The sequence below is a fragment of the Marmota flaviventris genome, chromosome 13 (assembly GCF_047511675.1).
Source record: "Marmota flaviventris isolate mMarFla1 chromosome 13, mMarFla1.hap1, whole genome shotgun sequence".
NCBI lineage: Eukaryota > Metazoa > Chordata > Mammalia > Rodentia > Sciuridae > Marmota > Marmota flaviventris.
Genome location: NC_092510.1, coordinates 82,236,433 through 82,254,170, shown reverse-complemented (window position 1 = coordinate 82,254,170; position 17,738 = coordinate 82,236,433). Strand labels below are relative to the sequence as shown.

At 36.3% G+C, this 17,738-nt stretch overlaps 1 protein-coding gene across 2 annotated transcripts in view; it reads left to right on the top strand.

Moving 5' to 3' along the window:
* The window catches only part of Lpar1 (lysophosphatidic acid receptor 1), a 138,414-nt gene extending 121,622 nt beyond the window's left edge, over window positions 1-16,792 (top strand). For both annotated transcript variants that reach the window (XM_071600460.1, XM_027943027.2), the window contains exon 4: window positions 14,312-16,792. In XM_071600460.1, coding sequence (XP_071456561.1) covers window positions 14,312-14,613 — 302 coding nt within the window. In that variant the 3' untranslated portion in view covers window positions 14,614-16,792. The remainder of the gene's footprint in view (window positions 1-14,311) is intronic.
* Window positions 16,793-17,738: the final 946 nt, after the last annotated feature.

Sequence of the window (17,738 nt, the reverse complement as noted above, 5' to 3'; positions counted from 1 at the left end):
AACACATTGATTCATGCCCAGCTGCTTTTCTCTTCCCTTCATAATAAAACTACTTCAGATTTATCTTTATGTGCAGCATCCCCTTTCTTTCCCATTTTCTCTTGAACCTGCTCCCATCAGGCTTCTATTCTCAAAGCTCCACTGAACTGTCATCCGTGACCTTGCCACTAAATGCATTTCCCAGTCATTTTCAGGTACCCTTGACTCTTCTTCTCCCCAATGTCCAATTAGCAAGTCGAATTAACTCTTCTGTCAGAGTACATCAGTGATTCCACCTCCCCATGTTCAAAGCCCCCATTATCTTGTGTGAATTCCTTTCAGCATCTCCAACCATTCTCTTTATGTTTACACTGGCTCTCTTATAGTCTCTACACACTATTTCCCTCTAAAAGGCATTATGCTTATTTATTTTGTTAGTTGTCTTTCTCATCTCTCACAGAACATAAACTCATGAAAGCAGAGAGTTTTTTCTCTTTGATTTATAGCTGTATCCCTAGTACGTAGAATAAAACATGACTTTTAGTAGACTCTCATATATTTGGATGAATCAAAAAAAATGAAAATTTAGCACAGTATAGCCTGAAGGCCAATAATTCAGTTCCTGACAGTTACCAAGAATCAGTTGCTCCTAAAATTGTTTATAGCAGGCTATCATAATTATATAACCAGTTAAGTATTTTATTGTCTAGCACAAGTGAGTTCAAAACAGAAAAACATTATTTCTATGAATGTTTTGTTAATATTCAAGTTACCAAACAAGTTGCTTTAAAATAACTGGAGAAAACAACTGTTAAAGTTTGGAGAAACCATAAAAATTCTACAAGACTTTTGCACTCAAATTGTTTTACAAAAATTTTAAGTGCTGACAGACTCCACGTTGAAGAACACAAATTGGAAGTGGTATGTGATGCTTAATTGCTGAGGCTTTTACTTAGAAGATGACATGGAACTTCAGGCAAGAGACCCCACGTTCAAATAAAAGCCTTGGCTCTCCATCAAAGGATTGGCAGATGAATACGAATTTATTTGTTAAGTCAAATGACATGTTTCATGTATCATTTTTATGATTTCTTGTTTAAAACGTTCCTAAAATGAATTGACTAATAGCCTCAATTGGAGCTTATAAAAGGACATCTTGTGTGCATACTCTTTTGTTATTGTTGCTCTTGTCAAAGCATAATTGGTAGCTTAACTATACTTTTTGCAAATATATCATTTTTTTAACCTAATTATATATCTTGGAGATCATTTGGTATCAGAAAAAAACAAAATATCTCAACTTTTGAAGCTGAGTATGATTCTACTTTATGGGTGCTATGTAATTTATTTCGTTTCTCTGTGGTTGTTATTTCCAATTTTTTGAATAAAAAATACTTCAGAGAATTCTGCACATGCACATAGTATTGTGTGTGAATACATCTATAGGATAAATTCGCAGAAGTAAAATTGTTGCTGTGTATTTTGATGGCTTTAGACAGATTAGTTGACTTTTGCTTAGGATTTATGGACTACTGAGAATTTATTTATATATTTAAATGTGGTTTTGTTAGTTTTGACCCACCAATTTTTTAATCCACAGTTGTAGTTAAAAATCACTGAAGTTGTAGTTAAAAAATGTTTGATTGCGGGTCTGAAGTTCTCTAGCATAAACATCCACTTTATCAATTAAATAATTATTTTTATAACCTTTGTTTTTAAGGTTCTCTTTTTAAAAACTGTTAAATGAAACATTTTTGATAATTGCAGTTATTGTAGGCAGACAGCTATCATATTATAGCAGAACAGACTGCACCTCCCTCCTGCCCGCCAAGAATCTGTACTTTTGTGAAGATCAGTTCAGGACATTTGGCAACCATAGGAGACATAACTGATTTCAAAAACAATGATCACATTTACAATTTCTGCCATTCTTCTTTTCTTGTCTTTTGAAAATTAGGAAAATATATATATAATAAATGTTTTTAGGTTGCAAAAATATTTCACAGAATTTTCTGAATTTGTTTTTGGATTAAAACTTTTTCTCATTTTGACAGAAAGAAAATGAAGTGCAAATGAAATTTCCATTATATTTCTCTATCCTTAAAGTTTGTCTTCTGAGTAATACATATCTTGTTAATCCATGCCAATGAATTGTGAAGAATAAAATCCACAGGATGTTGTCATCCTCTATATTCAATGAACATTTTCAGTTAGATTTCAGTACTTGTTTAGAATTATGTCATTTTGGAAGAATCTTAATTTACAGCTGAAAAATTAAATATGTTACAAAACCAATTATAAACTTCCTGTTAATGTTGAACTTTTGCTAGGGAAAGCTTCTGGGGGAATTTCATTTATCCTTTAAAGGGATAAATATTATTCAAATCACCTTGGTAACAGCTGGACCACAGTCATGCAATAAGTTTAGTATCATTTTCTAAGTAAGACATTGTTGGTCTGGAGTTGACAAAATTGATTTTCTGTAAGATGTAATATGCATTATTTTTAAAATGAGGGCAGAGGGGAATTTGCTTTCTTAAAAAATAGTGGTCTTTCACTAAATTTGGGGGTCAAAACAGATTTAACTATTTTGAGAATGTTGAATTCTTTTGTATGTAAAGAATATACATAGCATCCTCTTTTTGAATTGGGTCTCATACCTACTGCATGTGAAAGAAAAATCTCATCGTGTTTTTTAAACTACTAAAATGAGGGACTATTCTTAATGTACATGTATGCATGCAAGTTATGTGTACATTTATGTACGTTCTGTATACAGTGTATGTAAGTTTGAGTATATATACATATATGTATATTCTGTAGGTACACAATATTATATATATGGTTTTACAAGGTGAAAATATATCTGTTTTTTGAAAGTAGGAAGGGCTTACAAGAAAATCCTTTGGCAGGCCTTGGAGTAGCATTACTTTTTTTTATTTTTGGTGGGTTATAATGTTCTAGTGAGTCAGTCTTAACCTCAACTATTTTATCCCAAGACAGCTGAGTAGAAATCATAGGACATGTACAGGGAGAAAGAGGAGAGTCAATGATCCATCTTAACGTGGGTTGGACCGCTGTACATATTGCTTTTATTGAAAGCAAATTAAGGCATTTCCTGTTTTGTATGTTTACAGAGACCTCAGAGGTCACATTCTATTACTGAGAGTCTTAGCTACCACTGGAAGTGGTATGTATGTGCTTGAAAGGATGTACAATTTGGTGCCTATTGGAGCTAATTAGATGGTCATGCTGCTGCTTATTATATGGGCATTTTTGTGACATTGGTTTCTGTATTCATAGGCAATCATAACCTCTGAAAGTCTTATCTAACACAGGACATTTGCCTACTTACATGGCATAACTGGATGTTTTAGATATAGGAAAAACTGGCTTTTGGTGGCAATTTGTTATGCTGTCTTTCCAAATTAAGGAGATTTTCCTATTCAGGGAAATTTTCTGAAAAATATATAGCCATTCCCTGAAACATGGAGGCCTTCGTGTACATTTGAAGATAGAACAACATTTTACAAGGGAAAGAACCATAGTTAAGGAACCACAAAATAAATTCAAATAAGTTCTAACTAATGACTTCACAGATTCAGGATGGTGTTAAACTAACTAAATTAGGATGCATTACTATGTTATACCATCACTTAGAGAATAAGAAAGTGTTCCTTAAAATCAGAAAAATCTGATTGTCTGCCTTTACCCATCACTAATATATTGACAAAAAGCACAATCCAGTAGCAAAATGGATCAAAGACCAAATGGTTAAAGACCAAACATTCAATCTGTAAAAGAGACCCAGAGAATCTCTCCCAGAATACCAAGTTAAAACCAAAGCATTGAATATCCAAATGAAAAATCAAGAGAGTTTAAGAAGCAAATTTTCAACACACATTCTAAAATATACAATATCCATGTAAGAAGTCTTAAAGGAAATTAAAAGAAATAAAGGAAAGAAAAGTGCTCAAAGAAATAGAGAATAGTTTCATAATTTAAAGAAAATCATGGGATATTAGTTAAAATTGCCCATTAAGGGCCAAGCAAGAATTTTGAACAAAGACAATACATCAAAATAGATATATCCTGGTGACATTGGTGATCTCCCAAAATTAAAGGAAAAAAAAATATCAGGGTTTCAGGTATGAGTGGGGGAGAAAAAAAATGTATTAATGACCTAGGTAGTAAGCTGGCCAGATGTGTGCTTTTTTTCTTTCCCTTTTAAAAAATTTGTTCAACAAATAATTACAGAAAACTTACTCTATTCTACAAATGTTCTTAGGCAGTATAGACACAGAGATGAGCAAAAAGTCTAATGAGAGAGAAAAGCGGTCATCAATAATCACATCATGAATAAAAATAAATGTCTTCCATGATAACTAATGTTACAGAGAGTTATATAGTCTGAGGGCATGTAAGGAGGTGGTTTTTGACTTATTGGGGAAGGCATCCCAGAAGTACCAACAGGTGAAGTATGAGTAGGAATTAGATTAGGAACAGGGAAGTAACATCCCGGAAGAGAGAAAAACACCACAATGGCTTATAATGGAAGAATTGTGACAAACTGAAAGGAACCGAAAATCTATGTATCTAGAAAGCAGGAGGAGAGTTTAAGAAGATTGGGAAGTGAGGACTGTATTATGCAGGGCCTTTACACAAAAGAACCCAAGATGTCTATTTTGTCTCTGCAGTACCAGGTGCTGGAAGACAGTGTTCTAAGACAAGATGAATTTGAGCTTATGTAAACTTTTTGGAAAGGATGTTCATGTATATACTCTGGAACATGAGGGGAAAAGCTTCCCCCCAAAAAGAGAAAGATATAGTTTTCCAGAAACAAAATTCCACCTAGGTAGGCAACGAGAAACAATTCCCAAATAAACTGAGCAGCAGGCTTACAAATCAATTGATTTTATTGGTGACCAGAGAACTTAAAGAAATACCTTAATGGAGAAATTTCATAATTTGAAAGTACATATTTGACACCCTTTTGCTGAAATAAACCATGTGCTCTTTTTGATATGTAACAGAAAGATAAAAATGGAGAGGAAAAATCAATTAGAAGTTCAAGGGAAAACAAAAAGCTGTTCAAAAGTCAAATAGTTTTACTCTAACCTGAGAATCTCTGTGTTTTAATAAGGGAATGAAGGGCATCATATTTATGATACCCAGGGACAAGTTTGGGCCTCTTCTTGACATCCTGTTTTATGTGTATGTGCATGCATGCTATTTTGCTTTTGTTTGTGTCTTTTTCCTTTACTGCCTTTTGGTAAATTTTCCTATTTTGTTCTTCTTTCCTTCTTTCTCTTTTTCTGTAGTAGTTTGACTTATACATCAAATATCTATTTTTACTAGTGTCATACTAGTGAAAGCATACTTTTAAAAATTCAAGGTGTAATCAATATCTACAGTGGTCCCCAAACAAGACCAGACTTTTAACATGCTTCTTACTCTTATACCTGTTCTCTTATTTTATAAACAAAGAAAATTATGGATTCAAACTTCATATTAAATTTTCTAAGTTTGTCAGTAGCTGAATATGAAATATTCAAAAAAATCATATACAGCAATATAATAAATATCTAATTACAAAACACTAAAATCAAAACACATGCTAACATTTTGCTTTATTTGCTTTTATTTTCTCTTAAAAAAATTAGAGATATAACCAATATTCTATCCCCAATCTCTCCATTCTGCCTTTTTTTTTCCCAGAAACGTCCAGAAATTGCTTCTTGACATGTATTTGCACTTTTCTCATGTGTGTTAGCTTTCTGTTACTGCAACAAATACCTGGGATAAATAAACTTGAAGGAAGGAAATGTTTATTTTGGCTCCTGGTTTTGGAGGTTTCAATCTATGGTCATTTGACACCATTGTCTTTGGGCCTGTGGTGGCATATCATGGTAGGGAGCATGTGTTAGAGCAAGATGCTTACTCATGGCAGCTGGCAAGCAATAGGAAAGAGAAGGGGCAGGGTGCCACAATCCCATATGGGAACATATCTCCAGTGACCTAATTACCTCCCACCAGGCTTCCCCCTCTTAAAGGTCACACCACCTCCCAATATGCCACAGGCTAGGGACCAAATCTTTACCACGTGGGCCTTTGGGGGACATTCCAAATCCACACTGAAACACCATGTGTCTCTGCCGCCATAAGAAAACCTTATACTTGGAAACAAGTTGGCCAAGTGTAAGGTTTACCATTACAGGCTCAAAGTGCTTGATCTTCAAAATGTTGCAGAGATCTTTCCACTGTGTTGGAATTCAATGTCAGAGACAAGAAGTATAACTCCATTGTGATTCTTATTCCTATGTAGGTACTTTATTATCTGCCCTGCTCTACTCCCTGAAGCTTGTAGGATTTTCTCTTTATACTTAGACTTCAGAATTTTCAGAAAGATTATTGCAATTATATGCAGCCAGGAAAATTGGTGTTTGCAAATACTATTTAATAATATAAAAATTGTCTCCAATGTAATATTTGTGGTAAGATTATTATATAAAACTGTATAAGTAGTATGATTACAATTCTGTAAATGGAGAAAAAGAATATGTTTCTTAAATTTGTATGTAGTACATACAAATGTTATTATTAGAATTATGTTGAGAGTATGAATTTAATTCTTCAACGTTTCTATATTATTTTTATATGAAACCAGAAAAAAAGCACAATTTTTAGAATTCAAAGAAGCAACATATGAAAATTAAAGATCATATACTAAAGCATCTCTAGATAAAAATAGTTATAAGTGACTTTTAAAATTTCATCATATTTTTTCTGTATTTTCCAAACCATCTATAAGAGGAAAAAAATAGACATCACAATGCAAAGAAGGTATTAGCTTCACACATCTGTCACTACAAGTAAAGGGACTAATGTACAGTGCTAGGAGTAAAAATTAGATATTATTATAATTATCCCTGTCATGCTTTCATAAATTAGAAGTGTTCTCTTGAGCTAAGTAAACAGTATTACAAATTATGAAACATAAATACATAAAAATAACTCACCAATTTTAAGTTCCTGTCAAAAATAACTCGTGACTTTATGATAAACCTGTGAATATTCAAAGTTAATGTTGCAGGTTGACACTGATTATGCTGATGAATAATTAGAACTGAACTTGTATTTTAAGAAATTGTAAGATTTTATGTGCTGGAGGATGTATTCTCTCCCCACCCTCTGATAGCTACAGTATGGATGTGAGGTTTAAGCATGGCCAGGCACCTGCATGGAACTTGGAATCTTGAGGGATTAACACAAAGGTGAGTTGTGTGAATTAGGGATTTTTCCAGGCAGCTACTATAGAATCTAGGGTCTGGTGGTACAAACTATCTAGGAACATGAGAGTCTGGTTTAGAGACATGTTTCTTGGGAGCATCATCATTCTGTTGAACCATTCTTATAGCAGAAAAACGATGTTTTCCTAGGTTTCTGACTCATCCTAGTGTTCTAGTACTCACTGGGTTCCATAGACAATTTGACATCTGACAATATTAATCACAGTAGGTTCATTTATGCCTTACTAACAAAGCACATATAAAAAAGAAGTCTTCCCCTGGTGCCCCTTTGAATGCCCTGTAACATTCATTCAAAGACCTTACACTGTAGATTAAGTTTATTTTCCAATCAGAGTATAGTGCTGTGTCCATTAATCAGTCTTACTTGTTTTGGATATGTCTATTAGTCAGTTGGCTGGGACTTGATAATTCATTCAGCAGAAGATATATTGAGTGCTTAGTGGTCTAGATGTCAGAGACACAGATATGGATGTCAGAGACACAACAATTGTTGTGTTGAGCAAGAAGTTATGTTCTTCTTGCATGTAAACCAATAAACAAGATAATTTGAAGTACAGATAAGAAATATGAAGGCAGTAAAATAAGAAATTGTGCTGGTGGTGATGATAGTGTGCTGCTACCTTAGCTAGGACAGCCAAGGGGAGCCTTTGGGAGAAGTGACATTCAGTGACAGGTAGATGCAGATAGCTACAGAAGCATATTCCCAGCAGAAGGAACTGTAAACACAGAGCTCCTGGGACACAAATGAGCTTAGACTATGTGGCCAGAACCTGGTAAATGAATGAATCCTCCCACCTCCAAATCCTGTTTACCAACACCTAGAGAGAGGCAGCGAAAATGATGTCCATGCCTTGGACACTAAGCGTGTAAGCATACATTGATGACAGTGATATAAAGGGCCAAGGTGCTGTCCTGTTACCATGCTCTATCCAGCAATGCTGTCCAGCTGCCCAGCGAGCAGAGGTGGACTCCATGACAAAGGCCTTGTAGACACTGAGGAATATCAACAGAATGACAGCCAGCCAGAAGATGTGATATAGGTCATAGCATGTTGTCATCTAGACCTGGGCAGATGTGACAGTTTAATGAACCAGACTGATGTTGCAATCAATGCTCATCCAATCATCCTCAATGCTCTAGGCTCTGATCCACAGGGGGATACAGGTTGGCAGTGGCTCAGCCCAGGGCAGCCACTCTTGTACTACCCTTGCCAGCATTCTGAGACTTGACAAGTAGTAGGCCTGCCTATCAGGTCTGCCATATATCCACTCTGACCTCCATGAACTCCTCATCGAAGTCATAGGCGCAACCTTTGAATGGAAAGAGATGGGATCCAAGAGACTGGCAGGAGCCAGACATGTATAAGGCATTATAGACCAGCATAAAGATTTTAAATGGGAAGATTTTGGAGGATTTTAAGTAGGAAAGGGAATTATGCTTTTAAAAGATCATTCTATAGGAAGAGGAATTGGTTAGGAGTCTGTTGCAACAGGCAGATAAAAGGTATCGCTCACTTGACTTGGGTAGTTGCAGGAGAGAAGTAGTTTCTGCTGGCTGTTCACAGAATTTTCTTCTGTGAGACATGGAACTAGCACATAGGTCACCTCAATGTGCACTTTCCTGTGCACCATTGTAGGAGATCGAGAGTCTGTGGTAGAGTACAGAGAATAGGCGCATGAGATACTCACTGCCTGATGTTAAGGAGAGTAGGCAGTACCTGAGCAAGGCAGCTTTGACATTCTTTTGTGTATAGCAAAGGAAGTGTTGTGTTGAGCAAGACACTATGATAGGACACAAACTGACACCCAGGAATGTTGAGAAGAGAATGTGAGTATTCTAGTCTGCTTTAGAGTTGGGTATGTGTTAATGCCTTTCTCTGAAAGATGAATGTTGCTCTCTGGGGCAAGTCCTGGAAACACTAGAGCACATCACACAGTGAATGAGTTGTGGAACTTCCCATGTCTGCAGCTGTCACCATCACCGCCAGGAAGAAATGGAAGTTCTGGGCACTGAGTGAGATGGAGTAAAATTGGTCTCAAGAAAGAAACAGCATACTGTGACTATATCTCAGTCAAACAAATTCTGTCTTTTCAATGGTCAATAAAAAAGATTTTATGATTATATAGGGTGTTCTTTCAGAAAAAGCTTTGATCTCCAAAAGCCATTACATGCAGTCTCATTTTAATGACCCTTTAGCTGCTAAGCCAAGCAGTAAGCTCTGTATCTATGGTCTGTGGACTAACATAGCTTGGGTTAAGATACATAATGTAGAAGGATTTCCTATCTTATCATGTACCTTCATAGCACAAATAACAACTTAGCTACAGAGCTGAACTGAAATTTGATTGTATTTTGGGACACCAATCTGCCCACCCTGAGGGAATACACAATTTAGTGGCACCAGTAAAAACCAGTTTTTGTATTGAAACATTTATTTTCTCACTTTATCCCCACTATAAGCTTCTGAGGTCGATTGCTTCTGAAATCCTCATTTTAGAAACGGAGAGAGAGGACCCAAGAAGAGGCTAACATGGGCATAGTGCTGGTATAAAATTGATCTACCTTGACTTCTTTTGGATCTGTGGGATGTCTGAATTTTTTATAAAAACACAATTTTGCCAGTCACACTGAAAATGCTTTCTATTTTCTTTTTAAATTTTCTTATCAAAAAACTTAGAAAAAAAAATTCTGGGCTTCTCCCTGAAGGTCTTCTCTGGCAAGGCCATTTTTCCTCTTTAACTTTGGTTTTTGCATTCTATATGTAAGCAAAGAAGCAAAGTTCAACTTGTTAGGAAAAAGTCATTGTAGGAAAAAAAGACTTAATTGTGAAACCAGATGGTAAGCATTATTCAACTGATGGGCTAGTAGATCTGAGTGAAGGTGTGGTAATATGATCTTGGTCCGCAGCTGTGACCTGTTGTTCCAGAACAGCCCCTTTCCTCCCTGTCTTTTGAGGCTAAATTCCAGCACCTCTCCCTCCATTTTTGTGGGCACCCAGCCCTCCCAGATTGCTTTGACAGATGTGTAAGAATGAAATGAAGCTTGTTCAAGGAAGAGCAACCCATGAGCATGTTTTGAATAGCCTCCTCCCTAGGTTCCTTGTAAAACTGGCAAATCGGGTGGAATGTTCTGCACTCTGAGAGACAAGTTTCCCAGCACTCAGACTGCCCTGAGCCCATCATGATGTCATCAAGATGTCCGTCTTGCAAAAACACACATCAACTCTCTCCTTACCTCCCCTAACAAAACACCAGTCAATGCTTTCTCTTTTGTTTCCTTCCTCAGCAAAAGGTACCACCATACCTCCTTCTCCCCAGTTGAAAATCTAGAAGTCATCCTGCACTCACTAAAAACTTTCCTAGTCTTCTATACCCATGTTTCCTCATGCTGCTGCCCTCATTCAGGCTCTCATTATTTCCCTTCTAGCATTTGGAAATATCTAATTTTTTTAACCTTATCTTGATCATTTTCTTCTTCCACTCTGCCACTAATGTGTATCTTGAATGAAAATCTGAATGGTGAGGCCACTAAGGTTACAATCCTCTAGGGCAGGGGTGGGTGCGCACTGTTATAAGCACTGTCTGCTATTGTTATATGCCTCTAGGAGTAAGAACCAATGCTGGACTGGAAACATTTCATCTGTCAGCCAGATACAAAAGGCCTTCATGACCTTGGATATCTTATCTTCTGTCACTTCTGCTTCCGACATTACAATAAATGACCATAAACTATTTGTACTTCCTCTTATTCTCATACTGTGGCATACTATTCCTTGGTTTTGTGCCTTGGCCTGTAGGAATTCCTCCCTCAGAAACGTGCTGGAAATACAAACTGCCAAAAGCATTGTTCCTACTGCGTACATGTTATTTTATTCCTCATTTTGGTAGGTGTTGACTCTTGAACTGCTCAGATCATGACTGATGCTTCCTTTGCTCCCTCTCTCTTTTCCTTCTGGTTTTCCTCCTCACACCCAAGTGCAAGTCCCCTCATAATCAGGATGGTGTAGTCTCAGAGCTTTTTGGAAATGCCAGGTCTTGCTGGTTCAATCATGCTTTGAAGTTCTCTCCTTGAGCTGTGTTACACTTGAACCTGCGCCACTCATGGTAGCAATAGGTAATGGTGGCCAGGTACATGTGCAAGCAAGGAGGGCTTTTGCAAATTGGACCTCAGTTTGATCCTCCCCATATCCTGTTGGGTAAGCCAGGAGCTATTACTTCACCCCTTTACAGAGCTGAAATGGAGGATTTTTTTTTTCTAAATTCATCGACATGTTTTACAGGTGTATACTTGACTCTATAGACTGTGTGTTGATATCTCAAGTCCTGTAACCTGATTTAGTGATGGTTGGCTACTTCTTATTAAAGGGGCTTGGGTGTGATCTGTTTTTGTTTTTAGAAGCTCAAAGGGAAATCCATAATATGAACAAAATTTATTTCAGAATATTTGTACACTGTGGCTTAAGAGCCTAATCACCTTGGAATATTCCAGGCCCCCTACTCCCCTTGTTTAATATGTCGTCATTTTTTGGTCAGTTTGATCCTTGACACATCTGTAAAAGAGAAGGGAAGGAAGAAGAGGGGGAAATTTTGCATGATTGGTTTTGGATATTGATTTCTGAGGCCTGTACTATAAGTCACTGAAATTATTTGATTAAGTCTTAAAGATTCAAATACAGTGTGGTTGGGCCTAATAATAATACTAAAAACAGTTCCTTTCAGTGAGGGAGAAGGGAGAAGCTTCTGAGTTCCTCAATGAAGTGTCCATGCACATTCACTCCTGTCGGACTGTGGTATTTCCCACTTCCTGCATCCCATCTAGCAAGGATCCAAGCCTAATAGGCTAATTTCTAAGACCATGGGTCTCTTTGGAAAGATCCTGTTCTTCTTGAGGTTTAACACTGAAAGAAATCAGAAACAACAAATGACTGTATTTGCATTCTCTCACTTTTTAATGAATTCATGCAGCTCCAGCAAATATATGAGAATTAGGAATATTCTCTTCTTTATGGAAGGAAAAAAAGATCATTCTATTTAAAATATATCTGCGCATTGCTAGTATTTAATCAAGCTCTGGATTTGAGCTCAATTAGAGCTTTGATAAAAGTAAGGAGAAAGGAAACGTGAAAGAATGCTCTGCCATTCATGAGGGGCCTGTGTGTGTTTTTCGTTTCGAACTAAATGAATAATGGGACCATGCATTTTCCATGTTGGTATTTTCCGCCCTGAGAATAATTCCCTTCCTGGCTTCTCAATGAATAATGCATTATTTCTGAAACCCAAGAGGCATTCCTTTGATTTTTCCTTTATGTTTAGCTTTCTGAGTGATTTTCAATAAAGGAAATTCAAGGACTTGGAATGAATGCTTGATTAACATTTTTATTGAAGTTCAAGAGCTCTTTGGCTATTATCTCCTGATATTTGGAATATTATTTTTTTCTAAGGAAAGTCTAAGGTATCATATTTATTAGAAAATGAAGCACCTTGGACCGTCTTCAAAGTGAACAGCAGTTTAAAACCAATACACATTTGTGTTGCAGAACAAAGAGCTTTGTGGGGGTACTTTTCTCCTTGCTTCATTTTCAGTTCCCTGCTGAAAAGGTTCAAAAGAGAAAGCTCACATTCAAAACTGGGCTGTTTAGAGACTAAATCTCATTTGTTTACATTCTGGGATATTCATAACTTGAGGCTAGTCCAAATCCAAGACTTCAGCCCAAGTATGCCTGCATCCACCAAGGCCAGCACACTGAAGTCTAAAGATTCCATTGCACTTCTGGGTCATGCTGTTCCCCATCTGCTCATTAGGCAGCCTGATTGTCCATATGGAGCCTATTAGGTGAGGTGTAATGGGACACGATGGTATCCACTAGTCACATTAGCTCACGTCGTTTCAATCAAGGATCCCCTGGAGATCCTGAGGTAACCTGATGGTACATTTTAATGATATTTCTCAGCTTCCATTTTCCTTGTGATTCAAATGATTAGTGACTTCAGAAACAAAATGGAACTAAAAATGGAATTAAAAATATATTCTACATTTCCATTCCCTTTAGGATTATAGTAAAATCTTAATTCAGAATAATTGGGGAAAGAAAGAGAACAAAGTTGATCAATTGAAACATAGAATTTGGTTTAAAATATTTAATTCTATTAGTTTCAAGAAATGGAAAAATAAGGTAGTATTTTCTAGAACATGGACTCTGGAGCCATCCTCTAGAAGCAGAAAGGCTGGAATTTGTCTCCTGTCTGCCACTTTCCAGTCCTATAGCCTTGAGCAAGGTATTTAAACTTTTTAGGCCTCAGTTTCTTCTTCTGTACAAAGGTGTTTATTAGTCAAAGTGTTGTAAAGATTAAGTGAGTTGTTATTTGGAAAGCATATATCAAGCAATATATAAATGATTGCTGAATAAAAATAAAATGTACATTCTATGCTTGAAAATTATTATTTTCAACCAGGACCATTTAACTGAGCAGGTAATAACAATATTATTACTGTCACTGTAAATTCATATAGGCAATTATTTTCTTAACATTCATTTAATTCTTACAACAAATCTCGTGTGGTAAAATATAATCATCTCTATTTTTCAGATGAGAAAAGTGGGGTGAAAAAGTAATTCACCTAAGTTTACCCAGTTCATTAAACAGCTAAGCAAGCACTTGAGCCCAGGCAAACTGAAATCAGAAAGTGTGCCTTAGCTACACATTAAAGGACATTTGTCATATCTTTTGCCTGAAAACGCTCCATTGCTATTAAGAACCATGTCTTTATAAGAGATGGTAGATCCTGAATATCTCAGTTGCTTATCAAACTTGTGTTTTGCTAAAAATAATCACCATCGTTGTCTCCATACTCAATTTTAGCAGGATATGAATTAATGAAATGTTACTAAGTCAATTATTTTATCATTTTTTTTTTGATGATTAGTGGCCTCCAAGCTCAGTATTTTCATATTGAACTGAAATCATTTCATAATTTTTTATTCTCTTTTTTTAATCCTCTGGTCTCTCACCCTGTCCTCATAGGTGCCTTCATCATCTGCTGGACTCCGGGATTGGTCTTATTACTGCTAGATGTGTGTTGTCCACAGTGCGACGTTCTGGCTTATGAGAAATTTTTCCTCCTCCTTGCTGAATTCAACTCTGCCATGAACCCCATTATCTACTCCTACCGGGACAAGGAGATGAGTGCCACCTTCAGACAGATCCTCTGTTGTCAGCGCAACGAGAACACCAACGGCCCCACGGAAGGCTCAGACCGCTCGGCTTCTTCCCTCAACCACACCATCTTGGCTGGAGTTCACAGCAATGACCACTCTGTGGTTTAGAAAGGAAACTAAGATGCAAAGCCAGCTGTCCTCTATGGAGAGATGAACGGCCTCCCCACACCTGATTGCCAGGCAGGGTGGGGAATGAGAGAGGAGGTCAAGAAACTCTGGTACTTAAACACTAACCAATGGCAGTATTTGTTCCTAGACCCCACGAGACTTGATGTATATTGAATATTAGTTTATGTGACAACCCTCATCCTGACCCCATTCCTTTTGAAGGTAGAAAGTAGAGTTCCTGCAATGGAATTGAGAAATGGACTCTGGAGTGTCCATTCAGACGACACTAACTAGACTTGAAAAGATTCTGTGTGGTTTGGTGCAAGTCAGAATAAATTCTGACAAATTGAGTCCACAACTTCATTTACATGCAGCCTTCCCTTTTTTATTTTTCAAGATGCATTTCATTTAATAAACACATTTATGTCTTTTCAGCATGTTTGTGATGGATAAGACTATAGACTGTTAAACTACCGTAATTTCATTTTTTTTCCTATGTAGGAAAATTGTAAATTAGAATTATTATTTTTTATTTAGAAAGCATGCATGTAATGTATGTATGCAGTATGCCTTACTTAAAAAGATAAAAGAATAGTAATTTTAAATCTTCTAGGAAATAGAAGAACCTAGTTGTCAAAACCAGTATTTGTTTAGACTATGAAAGAAACAATGTTCTAATCACAATATTACGTTTTTATTAAAGTGTTGTGACAAGTATAAAACAGGGAATACCAGTTTATTGCCAAAAGAATATGTACTCTAAAGTCATAGAAGATGAAGCACAATAATTTTTTTCTGCATATTTAAAATATACAAGTACATTCTTATTGCCAGTACATCAGAGGAAATTTTTAATAGCCCATTTTTTCTGAGTTATAAAATAATACCTAATTGTTGTAGAAAACTTGAAAATTGCATAAATGTGTAAAAAAAGGAAAAAAATGATTACCAATAATATCACAATCCAGAAGTAACATTCTTTAACAGTTTTCCCACGTATGCCTATGTGTATATTGTATACTTTTTTATGTAATTGGAATTGTACTGTAAACAGATTTAAAAGTAGCTTTTTAAATTACAGAATTGCCAGATTTTACTATGGCATTAAAATTTTTAACAAAAAAATTTTAGTGACTATATAATATTACATTTAATGGATGCAACTCAGTTCATTTAACCAATCCCATATTGTTGACTATTTACATTATTTCTAATTTTCACTATTATAAAGTTGCAAAAAAATGTGTACATAAACTGTGTCCATATAATTGATTATTTACTTGGGACCTATTCCCATGAAGGATTTTTTTTTAAAAATGTGAAATATCTTCTTATGCTTTTACCTTTTATAAAAAGGGGTTTCCTGCTTTTGTAGCACATGGTAGCAATTGTGAGGAAAGCCAATTAAATTACCTTCTTACAAAAGAAATGCAGTGGTTACTTTAGTTGAGATGACTTTTATTAATATTACAAGATCGATTAGGAACAGTCAAGTGTTATAATAACCAAGACACCCTAATATACCTATCAATTCCAAAGTTTGCTAAGGAACCATTTTTTTCCCTCTTTTGGTGGCCACAAATGTAATGTAGAATTAAAGAAAATGCAAAGAAATCAAATTGCTGAGTGAATAAAGGATTGGTGTGTTATGTAGCTTGGGGCCCTTCTGTCTATATAGCAAAGGGATTGAGTGTGTCCATATGTGACTTGGCCACCGTGTATTCTCCAGGATTCACCTGCTGCCATCTTAGGTGACACCTGTTTAATACATTCTCAAGGTCAAGAAGTGATTGCATCAGTTTGTTGTAACAAGTGATGAGGAAGTAATGTGATCTTGAAGCAGGTATGGGGAAGTCAGGAGGACGTCTAAGAGAAAGAACTCCCGAAGAAGACTGACTGTCTTGGAAGGAGGGAGTCGGTATGTGCGTGGTCAGCCTGGAGAGGATAGACTTGAAAAGTGCCCACAGTGAAAAGAATGTGGGGAACCAGTCAGCAGAAAGGTGTTGGTTGCACATACTTTACCAAAAGTACAGAACATCTTATACTGGAAATGAAAGAAGTGAACTTGGACTTTTACTGATGTGCCTATTTTTATGGAGGAAATATGGACTATTTGAGATTAAAAGCATACTAATTGGACTCTAATAAATCATTCTCAATCAGTGTTTGGTCACGTGTGGCTCTGCTCAGTGCTGCTTGTCTTTTTTGAGTTTTCTCGCCTGCATGGCACGGTGTCTTCCCTCTGTGAGCTCCTTTATGTCCCAGCTACCAGGGATAAAGGACTCTGTGGTGAAGCCAGCCCATTCCGCCCCCCACCAGAACTGCTTTCTTCCCCCCCCCCCATGGGTAGATAAACTTTATTCAAATGTCTGCATAAATATGACTTGATGTCAAATGAGAAATTTTCCTGAAGGGTTAAAATTTATTAAACAATAAAATTCAGTACTTCCTCTGGTCTGTCCCTGAATTTAGTTGACCAACACATCATTGTTAATAGTCTGCACTCATTGCTCATTTTCATCAGTCACATTTCTCAGATCTTTGAGTGGCACTTCCCATTTCTCAGGACATCTCTTAAATTGCTTTCAGTAACAGAAGGACAAGGATGTTATCTGCTCATTTCTACCCGAGAGGCAAAACCACATCCCTTGACCAGAACTGCTTTTTTCAATCTGAGTAATAGTTTTTCCAGTGCCTCAGAGATTGGGGTTTCTGTCCCATGAAAGGAAAGACAATGTGTTAGTACTGTACTTTACACCAACAGGATAACTGGGGGAGTCGAAAAACAAAACAAAACTCTGATTTTATGGAAACTTTGACAACTTTATAAAATAAAAACCGTTCACTTCTATCACTCAGAGTTTATAAGTCAGTGGTCTTTCTGTTCAAGGATTCAATGACTAATGTCAAAAGTGATATCTCTTCCAATGATATGTCCTTTATAATCTTATCAGTATATCATTAAGGTGTTAGAAAAAGATAAATATCTATAATGACCCAATGAGTTATTTGGAAGAGAATTTTCAACCTTTAAATTTGGGTAGGTGGAAGATTGTTAGAAATCAAATATCTTTGAACTCTTCTTTACCAATTAGTCACCCCTCACATATTCCCTTTTTTTCCTT